At 42.4% G+C, this 21,789-nt stretch overlaps 1 protein-coding gene across 1 annotated transcript in view; it reads left to right on the top strand.

Annotated features, from left to right (window-relative positions):
- The first annotated feature begins 881 nt into the window (after window positions 1–881).
- The window catches only part of IFNGR1 (interferon gamma receptor 1), a 257,484-nt gene continuing 236,576 nt past the window's right edge, over window positions 882–21,789 (top strand). Inside the window, exon 1 of the mRNA XM_069234280.1 lies at window positions 882–1,199. Coding sequence (XP_069090381.1) covers window positions 1,103–1,199 — 97 coding nt within the window. The 5' untranslated portion in view covers window positions 882–1,102. The remainder of the gene's footprint in view (window positions 1,200–21,789) is intronic.

The raw sequence follows: 21,789 nt of genomic DNA, 5'->3' as shown, positions 1-21,789 counted from the left end.
TAATTGCCTTAATTACCACTTTTAAATTACTACCACATCAACGAATTACTTGCAAGGGCTGCACATAATATTCTCAGTCAAGCCATGGAGTTGATTACAAACGGCCCTAACAGCTTCGATAGAGCAGCTAGAAGGTTGGCCGGCAGCTCAGGTATTCCTAATTGTTTGCCCTCAGCTGCGCCCTCAGGGCAGCACTTTGTACAATTCAGGATTACTACTTTTCAACCCTTCTTAAAAGTACTTGGGAAATTTCTACCTTTCCTCAAAATGTTCCAGGACTGGAGTTATAATAGTAAATAAGGCTCCTGAAATATTTGGGGGAAATTTACTCTTTCCCCAGACATTCTAGAGATGGAGTTAGAATAATAAGTGGGACCTTCCACTGTCCGCTGCGTCCACTGCTGGCTTGAGGGCTTAGTTTAGGGCAACTCTAGGTCTATAAATGTTTTAAAACAACTGCATTACAGTACAGTGGCCATTTTAAACTGGAAAGGGATGTGATCTGCTTGCAATTATTTAATTTTAAGCCAAGCCACATTTAGCAATCTAGCACTTTCTTACGTCCACTGGCCACCTAAAACACCAAAGCTGAATTATATCAATATTTGGAAAACATTAACAACACTTTTATAAACAAAACAATATAGTAGAACATCGTTTAAGGAAACATTCCCACTGCGCGTTGTTACAACCAGCTTTAAACGAATAAATGGTGAGCAGGAAGTGCTTTCTCCTAAAAGGGCGCAAGACTTCCCTCCTTCTTCCACCTCCTCCCAGGACAAGCCGCGCCCTCTCCTCCCACCCGACTCCGGAAGGGAGTGACAGCAGGCTCCAGTGAGTGCCCTTCCCTGTTTGTGTGTGTTGTGTGTGTGTGTGTGTGTGTGTGGGCGGGCGGTGGGCGTGTTTCAGACTGGAAGCTTCCTCATGCGGCCTGACAGAAAACAATGCGGACCCTCTGTGTCTGGATAGGGAATCGCTTGAGTGTGAGCTCTGGCTAGGCCAGCAGCATTGTGGACCTTCATCTGCCGTTTCCACTGCTTCTCCGTCTGGGCTGTACAAGAATTGACGCCCGCCACAGAGCCGACATTTCCCTCCGTGGAAGATGCAGCAAGGCGCGCGGCCATGGATATCCATGTTGTTGCTGTACTGCTGGGCGGCTTCCTGGCATACAACGAAGTCTTTGCCCACTCGGACCCCAGGTAAGAACCCTCATCGCGGTACCCAGACCCTACACACAGCCCTCTGCCTCGGCTTTAACAACTGGAACTGCTGACCGCAGAGGACGGCTGACAACGGGACTTTCCCGCTGTACCGCGGGACTTTATTAGTTTTTGGAGAGGAAAACATTACACTGTGAGAGGAAAGGCGCGTTATTATGGGACTACATAATGATTTTATGAGTTTTCCTATTTCAAAAAGTAGATGGGATATAGCATTGAGGCGTTAGAGTATATGTGTGTGTATATATATATATATATATATATATCTCCAGTATTCCCGTGTAAACCTTTGTAGATGGGATATGTCTATTGAAACTGATCAAAAATAAGCAGAGACTCCGCCAGGGAGTAAGCTAGCTGCCTGCAGGACAACTGTGTAAAAAGTCCTTGGTGCTTTTCCGAGCCCGACACCTGCTGGGTGTGAACGGGAAGAATTCATATCAGATACAAAGTCCAACGTGTTTGTCAACATACTTAGCCCATTACTTTAAATTTAGTACTGTTGATGACCATGTTGTGGGATTTAAATATGCGTTACAATCGAATTTGAGGAGGATACAGTAACGATTTATACACGGAGCAAAACGGATAAACTTACTAGCATATTACTTGGATTTCAGTATTTACCAAATAATTCTCTCCTGTTTTTCAATGTATTGGCTGCGTTTCTGATACAATTGCGTGCCAGGGTAAATATTTCACCTTAACTTGAAAAGTTAAAAGAAAAGAACACGCAGAGCTTTGAGGCAGCGATGCAAACATTTTGTAAGTTGTAACTGTAGTAGTCCCTTTAAACACTTCCGCATTTTCAGATTTCAGGCCTGGAAAATGTGCAGATATTGGCTCAAACTTCTCAGACAGAGGCAAGCCAGAGTTTAGCCAGCGACCTGGCATGGTTTTATGAGCTGATGCATGAGACAGACCATAAGAGGCCTAATCATAAAAATCGGGCAAGTGATGTTATGTAAATTATGATTGGGTTCTTTAAGGTTCAAAGATATTCTAGGGTGCGTGTACAAAAAGAGTGTCTCAGACAAAGGTGGCAATTGTGCACTATTTGTAACCTGTCTCTGATTTTGCAATGCAAGCTATGTTCTAAGTACTTTATGTTGTTGTTTATTAATTTAACAAACAACACAACATAAACAACTATTAATGGTTTATCAAATTTTGAAACAAACATAATTATAGCCGTTTTCTGATATTTATAGTGTAGTAAGATCAAATGCAAAAGAAAAACCAAAGGCTAAAAGTATTGGCTTTGCCAAGGCTTGGAACCGATGATTTTGCTTTAAAAGGATTTTTTTTTTTTTTTAATCCATTTGGGAAGACGAGGTGGGAGCAAGAATTGTCCTCCTGGACCACTGCCTTATACTCTACCCACAATTTCTGACCCAGTTCCAAAAGGGGAAGATGTCCAATGGGGACAGTTTCCCCTTTATGAGTTGGTTACCACCTTCTTTGAGGAGTGCTTAATTTATTAATGGGTTGCAATTGCATCCACAAACCATTCATGCATTTATTTACGAACCACAATTGGGAGAGAACCAGGGGTGGTATCTCCACAAGGTTCGGGGATTGTCTGCCTCCCCACCCGCTGCGAGCAGTGCGTGAGACAATAAAATGACCATTAAATCATTTTATTGCCATTTTATTTTTCACCACTGTGCGTGCCACAGTGCCCCCGAGCCAAGATACTTTCGGGGCATGTCCTCTGCTACTGATGGGCAGCAAGGAGGGCTGGAGCAGAGGCTGGCCGCATGCTGCAAAAAGAGCATGTAAGTATGACTGGCTTTTTTGCAACGGTCAGCCTGACGTGCACACTTTGAAGCTCTTCATCCTGGCCTGTCTTAGACAGCTTGGTGGAGAGAAAGCACAGGCCTCCAGGGCCTGAAGGAGCTTTCATCCAAACTGCTCCATCCAATCCTGGCACTTCTCTCAATCTGGATTGGTTAGGGGAGCTCCACAGCACACTGCAGTTTCCGAACGCTGAGAAGGATGTGCTGCAGTGGATAAGTACCATTTATTTTAAATATTAGCATAGTTTTAGTTTGAGCTTTCGGAGGGAGGGGTTGCCTTTTTTCATGTGATTTTAAAAGGAGGTTTTCTTTTTTTCTTTTGAAGCAGTGGGGCACTTCGCTCGCTCCATCACTGTCAAAGGTTACCAGCATCTCCTGGCGGGAATATCCCATTTTGGCTCCTAATTGAGATATGGAACAAGTCATCAAACCTATTTTGCAATTTAGAAAGACTTTACCAAATGACAAAATGGGTTTAGTAGATATTTAAAAAAACACACAGACTGGCAGTTTTTAAAATCCATAATTTGTAACAACATTTTGTTAAGCTTTCACTCGGAGTTTAATCACTCACAGGTGCTCCCAAATTGTCAATTGAATAAAAACAATTCAGCGTGGGATAAAGCGATTTGCCTAGCATCATACATTTAGCACAAGTGGGGCAGTCAAGGGTTAAACCCAGATTTCCCCTTCAATTTAGCTGCAGCAGTTATTTATTGTCTCTAGGTTTACGGTAAAGGGCATTAGTTTGCGCATAGCTATATTTCAAGGGCTAAATATTTAAATCCAGTAGGGGGCATGGAATAATAAGAAAATACATCTGTTATTCTTCATAAAGCAGTGTTAAATGTAAGGAAAGCTGAGCACTCTATTGTAATAAAACTTCCCTCCCTTGACATACTAAAAAAAATATTTCAAAAAAGCTTTTCACCTCAAGACAAGCCATATAATAGTTTTGCAACATAAAAATATCACGAGGTGGCATAGAATTTGCTCTTTGGATAGACAAGTGAAGTTTAGCCTGCCTGAGGTGTGCTAAACATATTTTTACTTTGATGTAATAAGCATTGGCAAAGCCAATAGGTCTCCCTTTTTAAAATGCAAATGCTGAGTTGCTAGCATTGCCAGTGTTAGTAAAGTATTTAAAAAAAAAAAAAGAAAAACTTTTTTCAAAATACTGGAGGAAAAGCAAATAAACGTATCTTGTGGTATAAAAACTGCACACTGGATTCAATATTTTCAACCTTTATAAATGTAATTTTCTTTTTTCAGATGCTTTTCACTCATAAAACTCTGAACAGAATTTTAAAAGAAAAAGTAAATGTCAAAATGAGAAGGGAAATGCTTGCAAAGGCTTAACTTACTTTCAAGAAGATTTAGCCATTTATCCTTCTGTAGTGGCTCAGGGAGCAGATTTGTGGGCCTCCAGAAGTGTAATTCTAAGTACACCTGTCTCAGATGCCACCTGAGTGAGTGTAGCAGTTGTCTCATCCCCCTTTGCCATAAAAGACTTTGGGGCTGATTACTAGTTTGGCGGTTCAACCATCGGATCTCCAAACCCACGGGGAAGAGCGGGTCTCACCCTGTCATATTGAGATGTTTCCACTAGACTGACCGGCGGAAACATTGCATTGCGACATTTCCGTTGGTCAGTCCTTGAGGGAGCCGAGACTAATGCCGCCGCACACTAGCACCCTTAGAATGTGCACTGTTTGGAAAGCAGACAGTGCGCATTCTGAGGGTTCTGGCGGGGGGCGGCTGCATTAGTCTCGGCTCCCTAAAGGACTGATCAACGGAAATGTCGTAATGCAATGTTTCCGCCGGTCAGTCTAGTGGAAACATCTCAATATGACAGGGTGAGACCCGCTCTTCCCCGTGGGTTTGGAGATCCGATGGTTGAACCGCCAAACTAGTAATCAGCCCCAAAGTCTTTTGTGGGGACCCCCACCATGAAAAGGCTGGCGGAAAGTGGAGTTGTGATCAGCACAGCAGTGTCAAGTTCGGCACCACCGTAGTTGACCATGACTCCGACCGCCGGCAACCCGTCAGGATCTGTGGTCCTGACTGGCAGTGGTCTCCTGGCAGTCTGACCACCAGGCTCATAATCTGGCACTCTGACCTCCAGGAGTGCAGTGGTCTGACCGCCACCGTGGCTTTGGTGGTCCTCGGACTGCCAAACTCATAATGAGGCCTTTTGTGTGCCAAAGCTTGTGCTTTCATGCAGTGGGAGGAATGCAGGGGATAAAATAAAAAAAACACTTTAAAGTCTGCTGTTCATCCGTACCAAGGCACAGAAATATCCATGTTGCTGTGCTTTTACAGAGAAGGCGGTAGGAGAAGGGAGCAACACAGCGCATGAGTGATTTGAGATGGGGTGGCAACACACGAGGGAAACAGAAAACATATGCACTATCATAGAGGGCTGAATGAAAAAGAAAAATGCTATTCTCTAAATGTGATCAGTGGAAAGATATAGGTCGGCCATTTAAAAGAATCTTATATAGACTATGCTCCAGGAAGGGACAAACTTAAGAAGTGGAAGGCAAGTCATTGAGTAAGAAGCAAGCAAATGAGACTGACAATAAAGCTCACTAATGGTAAGTAATGGCCAGGGCTGTACATTCACAATAGGCCTTCCGTATCAGAGACCGACAAAGCAATATGTATAGTAACCCTTACAGTATATAACACTCTGCTGCTAGGGACTGTTTTCAGGTGGCACTGATAAAACTTGGCAACCAAGTTTGGATAGTACACCGTTTGGCAATGTTTTTCATTTTCTTTGTTTTGTATAGTGCTTACTGTTGGCTTTTGGACATTTTAGAGAAGCTTTCATGCTGCACAAAGGTTGTCCGTATAAATGTAATGACTGGCGTTGCGCTATGCTTATTGAGCTTGCAGTGCGAGTATTTGAGCTCAGTGTAAAGGTACCAACGTATGGGAGTATGGGGTGATTATGTTGTGGTCATTGAGGATTGGTCTTTTATCTTTTTTCTCCATTTCCTACAGATCACAATACTCCCTTCTGTTAAAATAGAGTTCTAGATTTTGCACCTGAGTGGTCCCTGACCGTGTATTCATGACTCAGATACGCAATAAGTGATCCGGAAATTCAATAGTAATATAAGCAATTGTATTATGGGAATGGAACAGTGTCCTGACTCCCTCCGCTGAGAGCCAAGTCTTGGCATAAGCCGAATACTTTATGATGGGTATAAATACCTAACCTTACAGCAGTGCCAGCAGCAACCAACAAGGGTCACCATATTCCAGTTCCAGCTGGGAGGTGCAAATATACCCCTTATGCTGGGTGTGGCGTCTAAGTCACAAAAGCAAATTTGCGTTTGTCGCCAGTAATCCTTGCGCTCTACCTTTTGAAATTCCCCTTCAACAATATCCATTACATACGGTTCTGAGATGGACACACTTTTCACATCAAAATAATTCCAACCTGTTATACCGGCAGTGTTCTGCAAAAACAACTCGCCAGTGTAGTTTATGTGCGCATAAAATGATTTTGAAGCAGAAAACGTCATGAGTATCTCCTTCTTTTTTAGAAGGATATATATCGCATCTTGCTATGTTGTCGATAAAGGAGGAAGCTCAGTTGAAATTTCACAATTCTTCCTCCTCACGTGCCATGTACTTTACTTGGAAATTAAGAGCAAATATTTTCATTGCTCTGAGTCACTTCTACCAGGCACTGCATGGTCTTTCACACGTTTATTGTATACTAGAAAAAACGCTTCATGTTGTGGAATAAAAACACACCTCTACATAATATATTTATAAATGGTAATTTTATGTTTCCCTTCAGGTCGAATTGGTAGAACGAACACGAAGGGAGTCACTGCTTATTTAAAATGTGGGGTGGAGCAAGCCGACCCAAAGAAGGCTGCGTCTTCTTGGGGCTCCTGCTACAGCGCTTCCCTTTCGTCTCCTTTTTGGAGTTCTGATGAGGTCAAGTGGACCTGAGCATGAGGGGGCAAGTATATAGAGAGGCTGGCATGCTGATGATTTTTATGACAGGGATCTATCAAGTGTCCTACAGAGAGAGCCACTCTCGCACCATAATGCTTTTGCATAGGCCTTCGGGCAGGAGAACGTGGTGCAGGGAGTGGTGGGCTCCATAGTACTATCTCCCAATGATCAATTGGATCAATTGGTGCAGATTATCACCGGTCTTCATACGTGAATCTGAATCGGAGGGGTGGTGGAAACAAAGAACAGATCTTGGAACACAGTAGAACTTGGATTGCACCCTGACCCGTTAGCCCCAGAAGCACTGCACGAAGGAGGAAAAACACACTGAGTGGTTGTGAACACAGGTCTGCAAGTGAGGCCTTCTCAACCATTGGCCTCGCTCCTGCTAAAAACTGGGTTGGTGGGCCACACCACACTACTGCACCTGAGGTGAGGCAATTCTCAAGTGGATGTTCTTAAAAAAAAAAAAATACAATGATTTTGCCCCTTGTCCCATAAGGACGGATCGCACAAGCTAGTAAATTGGATGTACCTTGACATGCACCGGACCCTATTGTGAAATGGCTCATTAGAGAAGGAAAAGAGACTATTTTTTCTCCTCCTGGGTTTTCAGCAAAAATTCCAAAGTTCAAACAGTGTTCCATTGCAGCATACGAGCGTCTGGCACAAAGCTATGGGATGATAGACAGTACACTCCAGGGATTTCACCTTAGAGTGCTTGGGCTGCTGATGGAAGTGAATAAAAGTTCACCTATGCCAGTATTAGAAAGGATGTTACAGAGTCCGGTCAAGAAAACTGACCTTCGTGGTGAAAACGCAAAGCATTTAGGCTGCCACTGCAGAGTACTGAAGAGAAGGTAATGTAGTAAGCACAGTGATGGCTGCATTGGACTCCACAAAAATCCGACCATGTTGAGAGCAGTGTTGTTGGCAGAGACTGTTGTGCTTGATAATCTTAGTCTGGTTTTGTTTCCTGTCATAAGGTCTGTCTCCCTGGCTAGGAAGCAAGCACTTACAGACATTCAGATGGCTTTCAGAACTAGAGACAGTGTTGTTCCTAGTGCAATTGGGGGTGACCTATGTGGGCAAGAAGTATTTGTTCTTTCAAAGGGAAGTTGCTAAAATATTTCTGGAAATGTTCGATGGGACTGGTGAGTGAGGAGTTAAGTGAATTATTGTGTGAGTGTTGGAACTTTCCATTGGAGGTGGTGGGCTCATATACTAACCTGTGGTTGCTCGTTGAATGTTTCTTTCTTCATTGTACAATACCAATGTCTCCTCCCACCTGCACTCCTCCCCCTTTTATGCTTCCTTTAAGCCTCTAGGTGTTGCCAGACATTTTTGGTAAAGTGAGTGTGAGTGTGTGTATATGTATATGTATGTATGTGTGTATATATATATATATATATATATATATATATATATACACACACACACACACACACACTCTCACCTGTAAACAAGGCAGCAATGCCAAAACGCATCAGGATTACTATTTTGCAGCCACTTTTAATAAGTAATAAACGTGGTTTAACCAGGAACGGTGGCTCCAGTATTGTGTTTTTAGGGTCGAGCCTGTGTTGCATGCGCTCGCGCATGCGTATCGCAGCGAGACGCTTTAAGGTTTAGAAAAGGGCTCGTAGCCCTGTCGACGTCACGTCGGAGTTTTTCATTGATTCGTGGGCTTGCCTAATAAAATCTGCTTGCTTTCATTAGTCGAAGGCATGCATAAATCATGCCTTTTCCGGTGGCTAGCCCTCCTCGAGCGCAGCGACCAGGTACAGAAAACATGCGAGGCTCGCTGTTTTGTGTTCGGCTCGTGGACTACTTTTTCTCTAATTTACTAGCGTGATTTCGCTTGGCAGAAGTCGAGCGCTTTACATAGTTAATTGCACTTTTTCGGGTTACGTACATAAATGCACTTTTGCCGGTAGGTGAAAAGTCGGGTTAGGAGTTTACAACGCTATCAGCTCTAACATGAGCAAACGCGAGACCCGTTGCATTGTAAATGCTTGTTGCTTTTGTGGATGTACTTCATGGGAAACTCCGTCCCTGTGTTTTGGAGCTGCCCTGCAGGGTTGGGGGGCCCCTTTGGATGGAGACTGTGCTAGTGGATGTATATATTTTTATTTGTATCAGTTAAATCTGTTAGGGTTTTTGGAGCCAAATTCCTCTCCAACTGGAATGTAATACTATGTGATGCTGAGAAAATCTTGGTGTGGCTAGAATCCGTTTTTGTAGTTTCAATGAAAAAAGATTTAAACCTAAAAGGTTGGTATTTATATCATCTTTTTACAGCTATTGCACCTTTAGCGACATTTTTAGATACTAAACATACACATTCAAAACATGTGTTGGCAAAGCCAGTATGTCTCACCTTTTATACCCATTTATGACCTTCTTGGGTATTGCAGCACATTTGCTGGAAAGTTTGTAGCACAATATGTGAAATTTTTGATCTTTAAGCTGCATTTTTGCTCCACTTTTCTTAAATACTGTTCATTAGTTTTCCATAGTTTTTTTTAATTTAAGTTTCAAGAATGTAGAATAACCTGCCCTGGCCCTCTCCCTAAGAGCGTGTCAGTACTTGTTGTAATTCACGAAAGCACTGAAGACTTGGCATTTTCTGGTTTACTTAAGCTAAAGTATTTTATCACAATGTTTTTTTTTTTTTTCAGTAGGCCAGCGTAGGATACTTTTGAGGTATTAGTCACATTTTATAAATGTTACTTCAGTAATTTTATTTCAATACAAGTCACCTTAGCAGGAGATATAGAAACGCTCCCCAATGTATCATTAGAATTGTGGCAGTCTGATTTACACATATATATATATTTACACATACATTTATCCCCTCCACATCACTTATAATAAAGTACATTGTACACCCTCACTTCCCAGCTGGTTTTATTATGTATTACCACATCTTGAATGTGGTCATATGCAATACAAACACTTCGCAATAGGTGGTCCTACACAGTGAAAACACTGTGTAATCTCTCTGGAAGTGCGGGTCATATTTGATCAGGTCGAGCTGTTTTTAGGACCTACTTGGCCCCTTCTGGCGAGTTAACAAAGAACAAGTGTTCTGTTCAGTCAGAAAGTGAAGGAGCAATAAACACATCTTATCTTGTCGCTTTAGCTCTGTGTTGAGAAACAGAGGTCGAAAGTCAGTTTGTCTATTTACAGTAAATTTTCCCTCTGACTGCAGAGTTCCTGGATCTTGTAAGATGAACTTTCTGAACTGCTATGAAAGAGTGAAGTGTGTGTAATGAATGAATCAATCAATCAAAGAAATTTGTAGAGCGCGCTACTCAACCGTGAGGATCTCAAGGTGCTGTGGGGGGGTTACTGGGGGCAGGGGGCCAGGGAGGGTCACTGGTCGAACAGTCAAGTCTTGAGGTTCTTTCTGAAGACCAGTAGGTCTTTGGTTTTGCGAAGGTCGGTGGGGAGGGAGTTCCAGGTTTTGGGGGCGAGGTAGGAGAAAGACCTGCCTCCTGTGGTGGTGTGCTGGATGCGGGGGACTGTGGCTAGGGCGAGGTCGGCTGATCGGAGGTTGCGTGTGGGAGTGTGGAAGTTTACTCTTTCATTGAGGTAGGTTGGGCCGGTGTTGTGGAGGGATTTGTGTGCGTGAATGAGAATGAAAGGCTGTAGGGTGTCAGGTTTTACGTAACACACAACATTTAAATAGAGTAAGTCATCTGCACAAACCATATGTTTCAGTAGTTGTGAAAGCCCATTTTTTTGTTTGTACTTCTTTATGATGAAAAACATATTTTAAATAGGAAGAAAACAAATTAGAACACTTTACTTGGTGATGTGCAAAGGATAAATATATTTTCTGAAACCTAATTTTCACAAATTATTTTTAATACACTATATAGTTTAATCAGTAAAGCTGCAAGTTAGTGGGAAGATTTTTGGACATTTCTTGGAAATGTACTGTCTGTAAATGACAGTGTGCTCTCACATCATGCTTTAGTAATATATTAAAAGTGAGTGTTTTAAAATAAACTGAGGCAAGTCATGAATGTGTGTGTCCCCTATATGTGCGCTAGATCTGTATTATACATGGAGCAAATATTTATTCTGTTTAATCAAACATAAGAGGTTTTTTTGTACAGCAGAAATGGCGCGCTCACATATTTGAAGGTGTACTTATATGTTAGAATGAAGAAAAAGGTGTCTCTGTAAACTAAAATATTTGCCTAGGATCTCTCAATCTGAGACTCATTTATGGGCCAATTTGGGATTTTTCAAGGCCTGAAGTGTGTACTGTTCTTTGTTGCAAAGGATGCTGTGAGGAAATTGAAGTGGGCAGCTGCCAAGCACCAGCCTGGATTTGGCAAACCTACCGGGCAGCAGAAATGGAGAATGGATTATATTATCTACTGGCGATTGCCAATGTGTAGTTATGATTTGGATCGACTTTTCCTATAAACAAAGCATTTTTCGTTTTGCTAATAACGTTGGCACCATTGACAAATCTTCACGAAATATTCAAAACTAGTTTGCCACCTTCTTCAGCCTGGAAAGTTTCAGAATGATTCATCAAATAGAGACCGAGAAAACCAAGTGGTGGGTCCCAAAACACTTTTCCCCCATGCAGTGTCAAGGGGATTTTGCAAATTGTAGACATGCCTATAGCTCAAACCGCTGAATGGAGTTGCACCAAATTTGCAGAAACTTAAATCTTGGTCTAGAAAGAGACCTTTTTGTAATTTAGTGTAAGTCTATTGAGTGGTTTAGGAGTTATTAAAAGAAAAAATATAGATATCCAGGAATGTGGATTCTTCACGGATTTGTGGGTACCAGCGGATCCCAGTGAAAAGCAAGACCCTGATTGGCTGGCTGCAACCGGAAAAGAAAATCGCAACTGCCATTGTATTTCTTGGCTGGGCCCCCGGGAGAAAACATAAACGCACACATAAGGGGTCAGGATAGAGGTATTCCTGACCCCAGAGGACACATGGAGGGGTCTCTAATCGACCCATCATGAGCAAAAAATTGCCCAAGTTTATTTCTTTTTTGGCTGATCTGAGGATCCACTGTGGTGCAAAATGCAACCCTACCCCCAGTGTAAATCCACGATTGATCCACGGATCAAAAGCCCAATGGAAAATAAAAACTCATGCATTGTAACCCCAATGCGCACAGGCAAAGGCCATGCGCAGTATCGGGTTAGAGGCTGCAGGCTCTGCGGCCAATCCCTGCGGCACACGGGCGAAGGCCCTGCACCACTTTGGTTGTATTACTGTGCAATATTTATATGTTAATTTACTTAAAAAAAATAAAAAAAACATATAAAATCACTGAAAAAAACAAAGGTTAGAGGGACGTTACAGTTAGGTGTAGGCTTTTCCTACACAAAACCATAAAAATTAAGCAGTTATAGTTATACTTATCTGAAGAAACTAGGGGCCAGATGTATCAAACTATTTTGAATTTGCAAATGGTGCGAATCGCAAAATTCCACCGTTTGCAAATGTAAAATAGCCTTTTACGATCTATCAAATGCATTGCAGTCCCATTTTAGGTAATCACAATTTTTAGCGATTCCCTACAATTGCGACTCTGGTTAGGGAATATAGGGAATCCCTATTTGCGAACTCCTATGCACATGTATCAATCATTTCCTAAATTCGAACTGGGCATTGAGGAAATGCAATTACCCACCAACTCCAAGATGGTGGTTGCCATGTGCAATTTTTAAAAATGCATTAAAATTATATTTTTAAAAGTGCCATGTAGCTCACACATGCCCCTAGGGCAGGGGTCTTCAAACTGGGGGAGGGCGGGCCCCCCTAGGGGGGCCTCAAGTGATTCCAGGGGGTGCTCCAGGCTCTGACCAAAAGAAGCATTACAGATAACAGGGCTTTGTTTTGAGCCAAAACATGTTATTGCTTTTTTTAAAAGGCAACAGTACTTAACTGCAATGTTTAAATAAGTCTAGACATATTTAAACATTGGTATCTTTAAAAAATAATTGTGAAAAATTCTGAGGGGGTGGGGGCAATGATTTTTATTTTTCAACTTGGGGGGGGGGGGGGGTGGCATTAAAGAGTTTGGAGACCACTGCCCTAGGGCATGTGTGCACTTCACATGTGCACAATTAAATTTCGGGGTGCCTCAAAGGCCTCGGCTCCCTTGGTTTTGCATTTCCTAATTTGTGATTCCCTAATAAGCAGTCGCAGATTAGGAAATGCAAAAACATTCCTGAAGGCCTATCGGAACAAATGGAGTTTCATTTCTTAATAGCGATTCCAGCTCTGTGGGAATCACTAGTAGAATATCACTATTTTCTTACATACCATGTTGCATTTCTTACATAGCAATTTCTTAAAATTGGCTATTAAAGAAATGCAAAATATGACTTTTATACATCTGGCCCTAGAACTCTTGCTGTTAAGTAACTTTAGGGCACAGATTACATAGTTATTTAAGATTGGTTTGGATATATATAGCCTAACCTGATGCACCAAGATAATACTAAAGCATTAACCTTTAATGCAAAACAGAAGAGAAGGATGCCCATGTAATGGCTGATTTGTGTGTGTATATCTGTTAGTGTGTGTGTGTATGTATATATATATATATATATATATATTCACTTAAAAAAACAAAGGTTACAGGGACGTTCTAGTTCAGAATTTACATGCATAAAACCTTAGAAATTCAGGTGTTATAGTTAGATTTATTTCAAGTAACTATAATTCGTGCCCCTGCCATGCACACTTTTCTCATCAATAATTGTATTGCAAATGTTGCAGTGATAATATCAATGATGCCATTGAAGATGTCATGAATGACATTTGGGGTAATTAGCTGTGCATGGTGTTGGTGGTAGTAATAGTTACCTTGGGGCACAAGTTATACTTTAAATAAATGTAACTATTCAAAAACATTACGTTGTTACTGAACATTTAACATAACTGTAACATTAATTTAAGCTTTGTTTTTATTCCATTGAATTCCTTTTTTTTTTTTTTTTTTTTTTTTAACATGTGTTACCATACTTAAGGCCAGCCACCCAGCCTCCCAGCTAGGTTCTGCTTTCAACACTACACAGGCAGCCAACCTCATGCTGCTAGGTCACACCCTGTGGCCCAGCATCCAGCAGGTAGCCAACACTAAGCTGTGAACAGCCATTGGCCATGCGCTGTTCCAAACACCCCGCAAGTAGCCAACCTTATGCTGTGCACAAATGTGTGCATCGGGATTGGTGGGTTGTTCACAGTGCCTGGTTGCCTCCAAACCTCCCTAAAGACAGCCAACCCTGTGCCACGCGCAGCTTTGTGTGACATGGCGTAAGTTTGGCCTTTGGGCCCGAGGACCCCATCCCCTGGGGCCAAAACACATATTAAGGGAATGGGTGCCATGCGCCACCCCTCCCCCAGTCTTACTATGCCCCAGGGACCCCATCCCTTAGGGCCAGATTTATTTAAATATGGTAGGGGGCACAGAGTCCGCCTCAGGCCCCGGGGACCCCATCCCTTTGGGTTTAAATACAAATAAATAGGGGAGGAGCGTATGTTACCACCCCACCCCCCACACTCCATTAGCCTTCTTGGGCCCCAGGGACGCCATCCCTCATGCCAACTTCTAAGGGGAGGGGGGGCACGCAGTTCCCCACCCGCGCCTTAATAGACCCTGGGGACCACATCCCCTGAGGCCATATGCAATAAAAAAAATGAGCCATTAACCTTTTTATGTCCCTGGGACCCAATCCCCAGGTCTTGCATGTTGTTATAAAGAGGAGCGGGCCACAAGACCTCTCTCCCCGAGCCTCTTTTGGACTCATGGACCCCATCCCCTAACGGTGGGGGGGTGCAATCCACCTCCCTGAGTTTAAGAGATTCCGGGAACCCCATTTCCTAGGGATAAATCTACAATAAAAAAAAAGAGAGGGGGGCATGTGACTCCCCTCCCAAGACTTGTAGGACCTGTGGAGTCATCTCCCTGGGTCATGTCTTTTTCTAAAAGGGGAGGCGGGACACAATTGACTATTTTCAATGGCTTGTAGTCATGCAGTGCTGCACCCCCGCCATGGGTTGGAATGCTACCCCAAGCGAATTGCCATTGGTGAGACTTATTGCAAACGCTTTCCTGTCAACTTCTGTGTGACTGCCCTAAGTGGCCAGGGTATGCCCAACGTTGGTTCTTTGCCAGGCTGAAGAGCCTCAGTTGGGGTGAAACTGGTCTTGGGTTGCTTGTGTTCTGGTTCAGAGAGGACCTGCCTTCGCAGTTCAGGCTGGACAAGGTCCTATTGAAACAGGTTCAAGACTGATTTGCGTGTGGCCTAATGTGAAGAACCATGGTGGGCAAAAGAAAAATTGGTTGAAATGCTACCCTGAGCGATTGCGAGCATCTTCCGGTCACCTTTTGTGTGTTTGATGTACAACATGACCGATGTTAAAAAAAAAAAAATATATATATATATATATATATATATTTTTGTTTGTTTTTGAAGTATGGGTAGGGGAAGCAAAACATTGTGCCTAGGTGGGGGGGGTGGAACAGTAACCAGGGGGTTGTGGAGGGTAAGCAATGAGTGACAGAAGGAGGGGGCTGGCGGGTGAAGCAACACAGCAGTGGGATGATAGAAGCAACATGGGAGGCAGGGGTGGAGAGGAGAAGCAGCGGGCAAATGATCAATTAATTTGTGTAAATCATGACCTTTTTCACTCACTGGAACATAAATTGCTTCTTATTGTTCTATTATATAATGTGTACTGATAGAACTCTGCATTCTGCTCAATGCTGGAAACCTGTATCTTCATGTATTGTAGTGGTTTTACTAAGAATGGCGTATGTTAGTACATTTTTTTTTATGGTGTGTATTTTGTATATGCAATGATTTTAATTAATTATGCACAATAAACTTGATTGGCGAGAGAGAAATGTGGAGTGCGCGGGGAGAAGCAAACCAGCAAGAAGGCATCTGGGAGTAGGAGGACACGAGCACAGCGTGAAAGGGGTGTGTAGAAAAGAACATGGACAACTGGCAGCAAGTATGCAGGACTGCAGGCTTAAAGAAGTATATGAGGGAGATGACTGGAAATCACAAGCTCTTCCTTGGAATGTTTAACCCAAAATTAGTGCTTGAAAAATGAGCAATGGGAGCATAGAAGTCAGCCAATCAAAATAGATGGTAAAGAGACTCTTCTCCTTGGAAGGGACAAACACAAGGTTGACCAGATGGGACTCCATTAAGAAGCATGCAAATGGGTGACAGGAAAGAAAGCCAACCAATGGTAAGCAGTGGGTGGGCTCCAAGACCCAGAATGCTCTTGGTAAGCCAGCAATATGCCTTGCAGCAGATAGCACATGCGCTGACAGGCAGGCTCTACCTAGGAACAATTAAATCAAGAGTACTGCACAAAACACCACAAACTTTAATATGTTAACACTTAAATAAATCTGTTGTGCCAAAAAACAACTCATTACCCTGTGCCAAATTCAATCTATAATGATAACACATTTATTTGCGTAAGTAGCAGCCTTAACAAATATCACATTTTCTAAGTCGCCTGTTGTGTGCAGGTAAATGTTGACTACTTTGATTATGTATAAGTCTTCCAACTAAACTTCCTATTCCAGCACTGAATTCTTCTCAGTAAAGGCAAAACTATTTATTTTTGTCTGCGAAACTCTCCTTAAGGCGATGCCTTCACATTACAATAGTAAGTCCTTAAATTAGTGCAAAATCGGCATAATGAAGATTACCGTTAAGTAATCTATACATGTGTTCTAGTCTTGCATAGAATCTCTTGTGTTTAATCTAACATTGATTCCATACAGGGTGGTTGTTTTGACTTAATTGACCTCAGAATTGGAATCAAGACTAATGTGTGAAATTAAAAAACAAATTTGTGCAGATTCAACTGTTGTACAGAGATACTGCAATACTATCAGGATTTGGGCAGGGCATGTTTGGGGGAAAAACATATAAAACTAGTGAAACACTGTCATTAATGTTCTTTTGGGCAGCATGCTAAGTTGGTGACTCTGGGATAGAGTGCATAGAATGACTTTATATTGAAATTTCCAGACTAGCAATAAATGTAAAGGTAAAAAGTTTAAATATTTAAGTCTGGTATAGGGAGCTCGCTCTCTCTCTTTGCCTGCTTAATGTATGTACAATATGAGGATGCATGAAAGTAGCAGTGAGAGAGATAGCTGTTTTGGGGTTTCTAATTGTGTTCAATTAGGTCGGGGTGCAGAGAGTAGTTGTGTTTATTTGCTGACCTAGGGCCTGTACAGCAAGCTTCTGAGGATTGCTGAACCTCTATAGTCTGTTGCTTCATACTAATATAATAGAACAAAGACTGTCAAAGAACGTTTGTATTACTGTGAAACACCTTTGTAACAATGTAAGTCCATAATGCAAGTATTAATCAAAAGTTCACCCCACAATACCAGCAATTGTGTGGCAGTCCTTCTGTGAACATTTACTTCATTAAGATGCAAGTAGTTAGGAGCTTGGTGTAGCAAAATCTGATGGTTAAAAACTTGGTAATTGAGGTATGCTTCGCTTGTGAACATGTTATCAACTAACCAAAGAATAATTGTAATTGTTTAAAATATTTTAAACTATATTTCTGACCTTGCATTGAGCACTTGCACAAGTGGTATGTGTAATTGTGTAATAGATTACAAGAATCGGGTTGACATTGTGAAACATTTCCACCTTGTGAAACAGTTGCCTCAGCTCTGGTATGAGCCTAATTTAGTTGTTCAATTCTTGGCTTGGTAAAATAAGTTGTTCCTTTAATGCCTGCCGTCAGACTGTTACTACTTGTGCAGTGCTTTAAATTTGAAGATTAGGGGAGACCTGTCTGGATTATGGTTGAGGTTGGTGGAGCAGGATGATGGGAAGACAACTAAGTAGTCCTTCGCTGTTCAAGAGCACACATAATAAGGATTCCGACTTGAAAATGTATATGATAAACATTTTTTACCTAATATGATTGGTTGGGTGGACTAGAGTTTTGTTGCAGGAGAATGTAAATGTCATTAGATACTGTCAGTTTAACATTTGCAGATTGTGAAGAATGTGTGACTGTTGTAGTTGAATGAAGATCACTTTCCTCCTATACTTCACCCCTGTGGAGAATAATGCTTTTAGAACATGTAGGTCAATCACCATGCAGGTGGACAAGTGACAGAAGGCCAGCGGACATGAGGGGCAGAGAGGATTCCAAAAGAGGCTGCTGCTCAGGGCCAGACTGGTGGACATGTGCCCCCATAAGCATTAGAAACGCCATTGTGTTTGGATTTACAGTGCTAATGGATACATCATTAGCATATGGGAGCAAGGCAGTTGAGAAAGAGCCTGCAGGAGGTGACATAAAAGGGTGATGGTTGTAAAGTAGTCCCTCGTGCAATTCAGGACAAAGGGTGGATGTCAAAGGGTACATACAGGCAGATATTAGCATTATGTGAGAAACTAATACTCCCTGGGATGTGCCAAAACATGGTTGAAAGTATCTGACTAATGGCTGAATGAGGTCGGTCAACAAAACACAATTGTTGAAAGTGGTGGACCCAAGCCCACTCTGTGCACATTGTTAGCAATAGATCTGTTTGACAGTTGTGCTGTTAAAACCCATGTCTAAAAGAGGAATTTAATTAAACTCCTCCTTTCAGAAGTGCCTTTTACTGAGTCTTATTTACAAGTGCTTGACTTTGAGAAGTCCTGAGGGGCAATCTTGCACATTTTGCTCTGTGCAGCTGCTTATACAAAGATAAGTGAGTCAGAATTAGGCTGTGTTCTTTGTTCTGCTCTTGGTCACAACTGACCGTGCCACACACTGCCCTGATTCCTTTGCCACAGCCTGGTAGCTCATGCCAGTTGGAATTTCTCAAAGTAAAATGAGTTTGTGATGAATTTTCATCAGGGCTTAGCGTGAAGAGTCCACTGGTATGAAGTAAGACAGGAGCCCGTCACAACATCTCCTCAAGTTTCTGAGGGATTCCCAAGGCTCAGCATTATCCCATCAGCTTCTGTAACTCCACTTTTTCTTGGCACAGGTTCTAAATCTCCTGTTTGCAGCCAGTGGTATATTGGAGTTGATATTTAGTGGATTCCAAGCAGCGTTATGGAGAACACTGTTACTTCTGGAATTTGCGGCATCTGCCCCAAGGGATTTCACTTCTCAAAAATTCCCTGATTTGTTATCATCTTTAACTTTTCCGGTGCAGGCCTTGATTTAAGCAAACTTTTTCATCACCACTCTAGGGTGACCAAAGCCATGTCTTTAGAAGCTTGTGGCTGCAGCTTCTGCTTTCCAGTAATAGATCTAGAGAAGGAAATCTTTCTTGCGGACCTACCTCATGACGTGGTGGACAAGAATTCCACTGTGGACACCAGATCTAGTAGAGAGTTGAGATTGTGATCTTTAGAGAGAACCAATTGCCATAGGACTCCACCTGATGGCCATTTAAGCTGGCACCTGTCCCCACCTCCCACGCCAAGAACTTCTGGATCCTCAGCAACAGCAGGCTCAATATGACCGCCCAAGTCAACTCTGTGACAGTCTCATACGTCCTCACCCTGAAGATTCTGTGGAAAATCTTCAAATGGCTCACAAGCAACACACGCAGAACCATCACCCATGCCCTCAACACTACATATTGGACTAATGGGACATTCTCTATGCTGAGATCAACAAACAGCTCAACAGCAAACTACAGACCATTTGCTGAAAGAATCACAGTTAATGCCCCACACTGCACACGCATCTAACTGCACCTCGAGGTACCACTCTGGCTCCCAGTAGGCAAACTGGCACAGTTCAAATTCCTCACACACATCTACAAAGCACTACACAACACTAGATGCAGCCTACATCACTAGCCGCATCTCCATCTACAACTATCCAGAAACCTGTGCTTGGCCATACTACTACTTGCATACATCCTGCACATACACAGGACCAAGGGCCATATGTACGAACACATTTTCCCATTGACACAGAATGGGAAAAACCCTTTGCTACATCTGGCCCCAGATCAGGTCATTTACCATACTTTTGCATCACCCTGAAAGTCTGGAATGAACTGCCTCCACATATCTGAGCTTCCTCAATTCTTGAATTCTGAAAGGAGCTGAAGACCTGGCTCTTAGAAGAACACCCTCCCCCCCCCCAACACTTCCTAAGGTGAGGCTAGTCGCATGCCTGCTTAGCATCAGGATACCATTCTAGGTGATAGTGTGTGCTACAAATTATTAGGTCGGGATAAAGTACCGTGGTGACCAGGAATCAAGATCACAGCCCGAGGATGTTGGAAGGTGCAGATTAGGAAGTGCAGATTAGCGAATGGAGACTGACCACGCCATAGAGCAGGAGTGCTCCCAGCGTAAATGCACTGACAGCGGGTTGTGTAGGTCTCACATACTCCTCTCGATTTCACCTCTAATCCGTATTACAGAGGGTTTCTGGTCAGTCAGGCGGGAACAGGGAGTGGATGAGTGGAAGGCACTTGTGTGAGATTGCAAGCAATGTTATGTAGTTTATCCAAATAATATCTGTGCGAGCAGGCAAACATAAACACTTATGAAGGCATACTATAGGCAGAGGCTGTCAAAGACTCTCAAACGGAGGTTTTATTCCCATCAAAAATGTCTACCTTGGCTATGTAAGCACTGGGAGACCTTGACCCAGTCCAGAATTGCTGTTGAGGAGAGGGTCACGATGAGCAGTGATGCTTCAGGTGAAAACAAGCAGATTCATGCATCTAGTGCTGTTTGCTGCCTTTGACCAAGAGCCTATGTGCATCCTTGGAGTGAAGGAGTTGGGAGATGTGAGAACAGACTACATCAGGACTGGTCAGAGCTGTGTGGACAGTGGGCAAGCATCATCTGATATAAGCCCTCAAAGCAAAAATCTTTTTATTTTGTGTTTTATTCTTTGTAAAGTGCACTGACACCATAATGATTTCCTGGTACTAGAAGAGCAGCCAAGGAACAGCACACAGCAGAGAAACTTAAACTTGGCTGAATTAAAAGGTTTTCAGGACTTTCCTAAAGGCTAAATGGTTGTCCAGGATCCTGCTCCTCTGTGAAAGGGTCTTTCAGAATTTAGGCATAAGGTGACAAAGAGATTGCCAATGCACAACTTTCTTCTTGTGAGGCACATTGAGCTAAAGTGAGGTGTGAGGATTCTAGGAGCTGGTTTGGAGTATAAAGAACTAGAATATTCTTTACAACAGTTCTTTCCAGGTCATCAAAGTTCCAATGCATCATGCAGAGATCCTTAAACTGCACTAGTCCTTTGACCAGGGTATGGAGTGCCAGGCCTCTGAGATGTGGTAAAATTTACGCAGCTTGCATACAGCCCCCACAGCTAGGCTCTGTATAATTTGTAGTTTATTTAAAATGTATCCAAAGAGACCTACAACCAGTCATTTACTGCAGCCCAACTTAAGTCAAAGGTGACATTGGCAAGTTGTTGGATTTATTATAACATTTGATTTGGTACCAAGCTTGATATATGTAGCTCATCTCTATTGGAAATAATACTTTTATTATTTTAAAATAAAGTCTCCCAATGTTATCCGATGGAGTTCATTGACTACAATGGGGAAAACTAATTTGATTGTTGTTCCCTCACCAGGGCTTATAAAAACATCTTTTATAAAGTCACTGCTTATATTTACACTGTATCCAACCCTGGAGGCACCTAGGGTGGACCTTAGCGGTGATTTATGAGCAAAAATAAGATAGTTTGAAACTTTGGAAGTACTTTTAATTCCAAGTGTCGAATTGGGGGTTAATTTTTAAT

The sequence above is a fragment of the Pleurodeles waltl genome, chromosome 5, assembly GCF_031143425.1.
Source record: "Pleurodeles waltl isolate 20211129_DDA chromosome 5, aPleWal1.hap1.20221129, whole genome shotgun sequence".
NCBI classification, from domain to species: Eukaryota; Metazoa; Chordata; class Amphibia; order Caudata; family Salamandridae; genus Pleurodeles; species Pleurodeles waltl.
The sequence above is the reverse complement of the archived record's forward strand: the minus strand, read 5'-3'. Positions and strand labels throughout refer to the sequence as shown.